At 64.1% G+C, this 8,364-nt stretch overlaps 5 protein-coding genes across 5 annotated transcripts; 2 read left to right on the top strand and 3 right to left on the bottom strand.

The window, feature by feature from the left end:
• Positions 1-308: 308 nt before the first annotated feature.
• Positions 309-1,606, top strand: JCM10292_006074 (ThuA domain-containing protein; the record flags this gene model as incomplete). The annotated part of the gene is made up of 5 exons (XM_076646999.1): positions 309-407; positions 481-769; positions 871-908; positions 987-1,333; positions 1,402-1,606. The coding sequence occupies 5 exons, from the start codon at positions 309-311 to the stop codon at positions 1,604-1,606; spliced, it is 978 nt and encodes a 325-aa protein (XP_076507337.1).
• Positions 1,607-2,178: 572 nt separating this feature from the next.
• Positions 2,179-3,581, top strand: JCM10292_006073 (RlpA-like double-psi beta-barrel domain-containing protein; the record flags this gene model as incomplete). Its single annotated transcript, XM_076646998.1, has 4 exons — positions 2,179-2,467; positions 2,548-3,189; positions 3,258-3,415; positions 3,477-3,581. 4 exons carry the CDS (start codon positions 2,179-2,181, stop codon positions 3,579-3,581), a joined length of 1,194 nt encoding a protein of 397 aa, XP_076507336.1.
• Positions 3,582-3,920: 339 nt separating this feature from the next.
• MIM2 (Mim2p) lies at positions 3,921-4,305 on the bottom strand (the record flags this gene model as incomplete). Its single annotated transcript, XM_076646997.1, has 2 exons — positions 3,921-4,006; positions 4,098-4,305. The coding sequence occupies 2 exons, from the start codon at positions 4,303-4,305 to the stop codon at positions 3,921-3,923; spliced, it is 294 nt and encodes a 97-aa protein (XP_076507335.1).
• A 1,046-nt stretch (positions 4,306-5,351) lies between these two features.
• JCM10292_006071 (uncharacterized protein) lies at positions 5,352-5,699 on the bottom strand (the record flags this gene model as incomplete). Its single annotated transcript, XM_076646996.1, has 2 exons — positions 5,352-5,569; positions 5,630-5,699. The coding sequence occupies 2 exons, from the start codon at positions 5,697-5,699 to the stop codon at positions 5,352-5,354; spliced, it is 288 nt and encodes a 95-aa protein (XP_076507334.1).
• A 519-nt stretch (positions 5,700-6,218) lies between these two features.
• JCM10292_006070 (uncharacterized protein) lies at positions 6,219-8,262 on the bottom strand (the record flags this gene model as incomplete). Its single annotated transcript, XM_076646995.1, has 11 exons — positions 6,219-6,254; positions 6,335-6,575; positions 6,675-6,943; positions 7,021-7,237; positions 7,318-7,452; positions 7,517-7,598; positions 7,669-7,797; positions 7,866-7,892; positions 7,960-8,004; positions 8,077-8,136; positions 8,238-8,262. The coding sequence occupies 11 exons, from the start codon at positions 8,260-8,262 to the stop codon at positions 6,219-6,221; spliced, it is 1,266 nt and encodes a 421-aa protein (XP_076507333.1).
• Between the last annotated feature and the right edge of the window lie 102 nt (positions 8,263-8,364).

The raw sequence follows: 8,364 nt of genomic DNA, 5'->3' as shown, positions 1-8,364 counted from the left end.
GAAGCGTGAGCCTCCCAGTCGGCCGTACGGATGTGCAATGAGCGCGGCTCGAGTCGGGTTTGCGGATGGGAGATGAAGCGAATACGCGAGCGTCGGGCCATTCGGTTCGATACGGTGGGCGCCATCGCGGACGAGGGGATAGCTGGAGCCCATTGCAAATCACTCGGTCCGACAGGCGGCGCGCAGTGAGCTTGACAGGAGCAAAGGTCGTCTTCCCCCACCTCGGCACGGTTTGACCTCCTGCTGCACCATCGTGCCCACCCTGTAGCCTTCCAGACTGCCCGAGGTTGTGAAAGCAGTGCTCAGGGATGCTGGCTTTGCTCGCTACCGCGCTGTCCGCGCTCCCGCTCCTTCTCGTTCCCGTTGTTGGTGCACAGTCGCCGCCGCCCGTTCTCGTCTATTCAAGGGTGCGTTCGCTTCTTGCGTGCATATCAAATTACAAATGAACTCACAACTACGCTCGCCGGGTCGATTGTCCAGACTCTCGGGTACCGTCACGAGTCTATTCCGTTTGCCATCGACGCCCTCACTTCCATTGCAAAGAGCACATCGCTTTACGACCCGACCTTCTCAGAAGACCCGAGCCTGTTCACCGACGAGCAGCTCCAGCCCTTCAAGGCGGTCGTCTTTCTCAGCAACTCGGAAGAGGTGCTCGACCTCGACGGCCAAGCTGCCCTTACGCGGTGGCTCGGCAGCGGAGGGAGCTTGATCGGCCTGCACGCCGGCAGCGCGTGCTTATTCAACGATACGGCATTCGGGACGGCGCTGGGTGAGTCAAACAGACGGTCGTGCGGCTTGAGGGCGTGCTTGGGTGCTCGTTTGCCTGGCTGAACATGCGGCAGGCAAGTCTCACGCGTTATCAACTGACAGGATCTTGGTTCGACTATCACCCCGACCTGCAAAACGTCGTGCGTAGCTGGCAAAGAGGCGGTTTCATCCGTATCTATTGCGAGCGTTGAGACTGATTTCGCTCAGAGGCTTTTCAGACCTTCACCAAGCTCATGTCGCACCCGACCATCGACATGCTGCCCGACCGCTACACCTACGTCGAGGAGGCGCACCACTTCCGGTCAGACCCGCGCTCGGTCAACTGTACCGTCCTTCTCTCGTATGACACCTCGCTTGTCAACGACCCGGCTTTTGGCACTCGACCATACTATCAGGGGACGCCGCCGCCGATTGCTTGGTTCCGGGAAGGACAGACGGTCGATTTGACCAACGGCACAGCGGGCGCCGAGGCGGCCACCATGACGGGGCGGACGTGGTTCACGAGCTTGGGGCACACGAGCGACTTCTGGCAGGACGAGCTGAATTTGGCCCATATTGAGGCTGGGTGAGCGCTCTCTGCAGCTTGCCTCCTCAAGCGACGAGGCTGACATCTTTCTTTCTTGCATGCGCCAGGTTCCGCTGGGCACTTCAAGACTTCACCTCGCCCGCCAACTCAACTTCTGCAGCCTCTTCTGCACCCTCGTCTACGGAGTCGGATGCTGCAGTAACAATGCCGACAACTGCAGAAACTTCTACGCCGACGAGCGGTGCGACTCGACTTTCACGTGCAACCGGCGTAGCGCTTCTGGCGCTTATGGTCGCGTTCGTGCTGCACTAGACCTCACGTAGACAATCGGGATCTGTACACAGACGTGCATCGGTGCGACATACCTATGCGATCACCTGCGCAAGACCGTGTGCGCACAGGCTCGCAACCGCCTGGCACCTTTCGCAGTGAGAGACGCGGAGCGACGCGTCGAACAGATGATGGAACGGCCGCACACAGCTTCGGGGCACGCTTTACGCGCTCTCAAACTGCATGGTAGATTGTTTTCGTGCATTTGACACGCGTAGGGTGACCGACGAGCGCGTGAAGGCGGGTCGAGCACGCGCAGCAACGTCCCGCGAAATTCGGCGTCGTCGCGTCGGAACCGTATCTCTCTCGCCTCACTCTCCTTGCGACTCTCCTCCTCCCTGGTCTTCGCAAGTCCTTCGCAGGCCGTTCGGACTTTCAGACCGTTCCCCCCTCACGCTCGAGGTTCGTCTTCCTCGTCCTGCGTCTCGCGTCTATGTCCCATCCCGTCTTCCCTCCTCTTCGCGTCGCTGACATTCTCGTATCAACAGCTGGTCTCGTCACTCAAACCAACAACACGCTTCTCCCGCTCTGACTCGCCTGCACCGCCCGTCGTCATGGTCTCGTTCACGTCCCTCCTCACGGCTTTCCCCCTCGCCGCCGCAACCCTCGTCTCTGCCTCGGCCTCGTCGCACTACTCCCACGCACAGCAGCACCGCGCCCTCTCGGCCGACCTCCTCGCGCGCGCCGGCCGGACCGGCTACGCGAGCGGGCGCACGCTTCCGCGTTCGGGCCGCAGGCTGCACAGCAAGCGCGCTGCAGGGCAGGCGACCCTCAAGTGCTTGACGGACTACACCTTTGCGCTCTGCGACGGCGACAACTGTACCGACATGGGAGCGGTTGCCGGTGCGTCCCGGTGACAAGGGCGGTATTGCAGTCCTCTGCTGGCAAAGTGTGCTGACGACTGCATGAACGCATTCGCACAGCCGGCACGATGTGCAAGGACGGCGCCATCACGTGGGACTCGTCTGCGTCGTCGAGCGCCTCGTCGAGCGCCTCATCGTCTGACTCTTCCGCTGGCACCTCGGATGAGTCGGCCTCGCCCTCGTCGGCCGCACCCGACGCCGCCTCGTCTGCTGCTTCCGCTGCCGAGTCCTCGACCGCTGTCGATTCGACAGCGAGTGCCAACGAAGTAGCCGCCGGCGACAAGAAACTCGCCAACAACGCCGTTCAAGCCGACTCCGGTTCCAGCAGCTCGTCCTCGTCGTCAGCACCCTCCTCCTCGTCTTCCGCTGCCGCTTCTGCACCTTCGGCTGTGCAGTTGAACGCGCAGAGCTCGCCATCCGGAAGCAGCGACTCGAGCGACGAGGACGACTGGGAGTGCGACGCAGAGGATGAATCGTCCTCGTCCTCCACGACCACAGCGGCTGTGCCCGCTTCGACGTCGGCTTCCTCTTCCGACGTCGGTGCCGTGCAGTTGAACCAGCAGGCTGCGACCTCGACCACCACGGCCGCACCTCGCAGCACGACGACCACGAGCTCGGCTGCCGCGCAGACGTCGTCTGCCTCGTCCTCGAGCGGCTCATCGAGCTCGCAGACGTTCAGCGGACGCGGGACTTACTACCTGCGTGCGTCCCTTTTCACTCCGGTTCGGATTCTTCGTACCCAGGCTGACCTCGGACTGCATCGCCTGAAGAGTACGGCGTGGCTGGCTCGTGCGGCACGGTGCACAGCGACAGCGACTACATCATTGCCCTCTCAGCGTCGCAAGTGGACGGCGGCAAGCACTGTGGGCAGAAGGTGCAGATCTCGAACAGCGCCGGCAAGACGATCGAGGCGACTGTGGCCGACACGGTGCGTGAAGCTCCTCTTGTGCAGCCGGCGGGTCAGTTGACTCTCACTTTTCATGGCCCAGTGCCCCGGGTGCGCGTATCAATCAATCGATCTCAGCGAAGGAGCATTCGAGGCGCTCGGCACACTCGACCAGGGCGTGTTGCAGCTCACGTGGCACTTCCTTTGAACCGGTTGCATCCTTCGACTGTCGGCGTTGACCGCCTGACAGTGTCTGTCCACTCTGCTCTCGACAAGCGTTGATCGCTCAAAGCCTTTCTGTTGTTCGCACCTTGCCCCATGTCTCTTCTCATCAATGCATCGCGAGTGCGCCTAGACGGCTCCACTTTGGCTGCAACGTACGGACATTTGCACGATCTCTACACGGACCCAAAAAGAGAGGACGGAGAGGCGCAAGATTGTGCGTTTCTGCGTGCGATGCGAGGGAGAGTTCGGGTATGCTACAGTGCTCCTTGAGTGGGTATCTCCTGTCGCCCCTCCTTCGTCATCGAGACCTCCTTCTACGCCGTCATCGCCACGTCTGCGGTGCGTATCGTGCGAACGAGCCGAGGAAGAAGTGCTTGCCCAGACCGACGTGGAGGTACCGCTCGAACACTGTGCCGATTCAGAACCTTTCGTCAGTAGCGATTTCAGCGCTTGTCAGGCTAGCGGTACAAGGCCCGACTAGGCAAGCACAAGGACGCACGCCAGTAGGCCCATTTCCGCCCAAAGTACCTCGCGATCCAGGGCACGGCGACGAGGTTGACGAGCGCGTGCAGCTGCCGCACGCTCTCGTCCCACTGCAGCTGCGCCTCGCGCGCCTCGAGCTCCGAGTCCCACGAGTCGGTCGAGCTGCTGTCCGACGCGAGCGACGATGACGCGCTCGACGAGCGCGAGCGCGGTGTCGGGTGCATGGGGCGGGCGGCGGGGGAGGGCGACGAGGCGGAGGCGGGACCGGGCGGCCAGGCAGAGGGCGGGACGACCCACGAGGGCGAGAGGTAGCCGTCGCGGTCCGCAGGTGGGGTCGAGGTGCCAGCGGGCAGGGCGGCGAAGGAAGGGGTAGCCAGCTTGCCGATGGAGCCCGAGCTACTGAAGGTGCTCGTGAAGCGCTGACAGGCAGGCTGGAGCTGCGTGAGCCGGGGTGGGGACAGAGAGAGCCTCGTGCGATGAAACTGATGAGGGTGCTTCCGCGACACGACACGAGGTGTGAGACTGACGGGCTGACCAGAGCTTCCAGAAATCGCAAGTGCAGCGCTCTTCAGACGACGCTGCCCGCAGAAGCAGCCAGACTTGCCCAACACGCTTGCTCGGGCTTCCGCGTCGCAAGGGAGGGCTGCACTCTCGGGTTCGCGGGCGAGATAGAGCACAAGAGCGGCATGAGTTGCCTCGTCTAGAAATGCAGACTTCTGCGTAGAGGCGCGACCGACATTCCGTGTCACACAACGGATCGAGTTGCGGATCCTCCGAATGCAAGAGTCGTCGGCCTCCGCCTTCTCGACACAATCTCTGATGCCCAGCCGCATCGCTAGGCAGCGCCCAGTGTATCCCGGATGTTACTTGTAGATGCTGGGCCAGCGGCGCCGCGATTTGGATCCGGCGAGCTGCAGCGACGAGCGGGATGCGGGAGAGCACGAAGCCGGTTGCGCCTGTACATAGACAAGCCGCATAGATCTATCAGCTGAAGCCATCAAAGCTCTCGAGCCGAAGCAAGACGGAGCTCGACGTACCGAGCTGCGCGTAAGGGCATGAATGCGCGCCTTGGATGCTCGTGGACAGCAGGGACGCGAGCGCCCAAGGGCGGCAGCTGCGGGCTGTGCGCACCGCGATGCTCGCGTCAGCAGTGAGCACTTGCGGATACGTCGTCGACCTCGTGGGACTCACGTCATCGTCGTCGTCGCCCGAGCGAGTAATTCGCTCGCTCCCCCCGCCCATTCCTCGCGCGGGATCCCCGTCTGTGCGCTCATCCTTCGATCCCCTCGTCGTCCTGCGCCCCAAACGTCGCCATCTCCCACCCCTCGCTCCCCCCACGCCCCTCCATGAACCCCGTCCTCCTCCCGACGGCGCGATACCCGCTCCCGGCGCCGGCGTCCCACTCTGTGCGCTTCGAGGCGCGGTAGTGCGTCGCGAGGCGGGCGCGGAGGAACGAGAGGAGCGGGGGGCCGAGACAGGTTGAGAGGACTGCGGGCGGGGGATGTCAGCGAGGGGAGGTGGGTAGAGGAGGGTAAGGGACGGGCGCACTGAGGTAGACGAGCCACGAGGCGAGGAAGAGGCACAGGAAGACGATGAGCCACCACAGCGAGCTCTCCATCGCTCGCTTGCTCGTGGGAGGAGGCGAAGGGAACGAGCGAGGGCAAGCAGGTGCGGCGATGAAGTCCGAACGAGCTTCCGTGGCTTGTCGACGCGCTTGATTCTGCGGCGCTCACCGGACAGCGTGGACAACTCTCGAGGTAGTACTGCAGGGGAAGGGGACAGAAGAAAAAGGTGGGAAAAACACAAGGCAAGGGGTGATCGGGCACAGAACAAGGGAAGAGCGGGGGAGGAGGGAGTGCCGCTAGCAGTGACGACGGCGACAGCCAGGAGGTGGTAGGCGGGATGACGAGGGGGACGGGGAGAAACGGGAGAAAGGGGAGACAGGGAGAGGAAAGAGGGGGTATCTGGGAAACGGCGACGAGACGAAAGCGGGTGACGCTCGACGCGAATCGAGGGAACGAGACGGAGCGGAATAGCGCGAGGATCGTGACGAGGTGAGAACGAGGGGGTCGTGAGGCGACGTGGCGAAGAGGAAGGCGGCAGCGGCGGCGGACGAGAACGCGGGCGGAGAGCGCGCTCATGCGCGGAGGAAGCCCTTCTTCTTGGTCTGCTGCTGCTGGTGCTGCGAGTAGCCGAGCACAGTCCGAGTCAGTGGCTGAGGCAGTGAGAGATAAAAGCGCGCAAGGGCCGCACCTTCTCAGGCGTGAGCGGCCTGCCCTGCTCGATCCTGCGCTTCTTCTCCTCGAGCTCGAGGCGCTGCTTCTCGAGGGCCTCCTTCATCTCGCGGTGGCGCGCGTACAGCTCCTCCTCGGACTGCTTGAGCTTGGCCTCCTTCTCGTTGACTTTTTGCTGGAACACCATCTTCATCTCGGCCTCCATCTTGCTCAGCTTGGCCTCGTGCAGCGCGCGCTCCTCGGCCATCTTGGCCGCCGGGCTGTGTGCGACAGAAGGGGGGCACGACAAGGTTAGCCGGTGCGCACGGCGACGGCGAAAAAGCGCAGGGGAAAGAGAGAGAGGGAAGTCCGGCACGCACTTGACCTCCTTGAAGACCGAGTGGTCCTGCGCGACGCCCATCGCGAGCAACTTTTCCTCGCGGTACCTTTCGTACAGCGCGTGGTTTGTGTGCTCGCGGAGCTCCTCCATGTGCGTGCGGACGAGCATCTGGCGCAGCTTGACAAAGTCGCAGTGGTCCTCGTTGTCGACCTCGATCGTGCCCCACGGGTACGCGCGCCCGCGCGCTTGTCGCCCGTCCGACGTCGACACGACCGTGTCGGACCCGACGACCGCAAAGGGGATCTTGCGCTGCGCGCGGCCGGGCGGGCGGCGTGTCAGCGGCGGCTCGCGACTCCAGAGGGTCCTGGCACCGGGAAGCGACGCACGACAATCTCTTCGTTCTCGGCGATCGTCTCCTCGTCCTCGAGTTCGTACTGCGGCGCCTGGTAGATCTCGATGCGGTGGTGCGCCAAGTCGCTGAGGATGCGCGCCTTGAACTGGACGACCTCGTCGTCGGTGAGCGTATCGGCCTTGGCGATGACGGGGATCAGGTTGACGCGCGTGTGCAGGCGCCGCATGAACTCGATGTCGACCGGCTTGAGCCTGCGCGGCGGGTGTGGGCGTGCAGGGTCAGCGTCCCAGGGCTCGGACGGTGCAGTGCGCGCGGGAGAGAACGAGCGCACGAGTGGCCGGTCGGCTCGATAAAGTAGAGGCACGCGTGCACGCGGTTGTCGACCATCTTTGCGCGGTTGACGCGGTTCTCCTGCTCGAGGTAGGCATCAAAGCGCGCCTCGATGTTGTCGAGGATCGGCTTCCAGCTGCGAGTACCGCTTGTCAGCGTGATGTGTTTGGTGCCGACCTGGGAGGACATGCGGTGCGCACCCCTCCTCGTTGTTGATAAAGTCGCCGTAGCCGGGCGTGTCGACGACGGTGAGGCGGAGGCGGACGCCGTTCTCCTCGATGTCTGCGCGGGCGCAGCGTCAGCGCGCGAGCTCTGAGTGTGAGTCTCTCACGATGGCAGATCGGGGACGGACCTGCGGTGATGCTCTCGATGGCGACGGTCTGGGGGCGCTCGTGTTCGGGGCGCGGGACGTTCTTTTTGGCGTAGAGGCTCGTGTTGAAGAGGGTGTTGATCAGGGTCGACTTGCCGAGGCCAGACTCGCCTGCGGGGATGGCGGGGTCAGATGCGCAGGGTCAGAGGGGACGCGAGGGAAGAGAAGGGGGGACGTGCCGACGACCATGGCGGTGAAGTGGAAGCCTGCGCGGGAGAGGGGAGGTCAGGAGGGCGTCACGGAGAAGGGAGAGGGGAGAGGGGTGGAGCGTGCCCTTGCGGACGGATCTGCGGTGGTACTGGTTGGGGAGGTTTGCGACTGTTGCGGGCACCACATTGCGGTCAGTCGGGGTGAGAGGGAGCAGGCAGGGGTGGGGGAGGCGGGGCGCACAGCCGACGAAACCGCCGAGCTTCTTGCGGACGACCTGCTGGACGGAGTCTGCGACATTGGCTGCGCGGGGCGAGGTGGAGCGTGTCCGGAGGGCGAGCGGGGGGGGGAGAGGGGAGCGGGTCAGTGCGGGTGCGCGGGTCGGAGGGGCCGAGTGGACGCACGCGGGTGGGCGACGGCAGCGGCCATGGCTGGCTGGCTGGCTGGCTGCGGGGCGGGAGGGGAGCGGGGTGCTGTGTGCGTTGAGCGAGGCGGTGGAGCAGAGGGGGGCGACGAGGGCCGGGGGGAAGG

The sequence above is a fragment of the Rhodotorula paludigena genome (assembly GCF_050403205.1).
Source record: "Rhodotorula paludigena JCM10292 DNA, Rt_paludigena_JCM10292v1_ctg7, whole genome shotgun sequence".
Lineage (NCBI taxonomy): Eukaryota > Fungi > Basidiomycota > Microbotryomycetes > Sporidiobolales > Sporidiobolaceae > Rhodotorula > Rhodotorula paludigena.
This window is presented reverse-complemented; position numbering and strand designations above follow the sequence as displayed.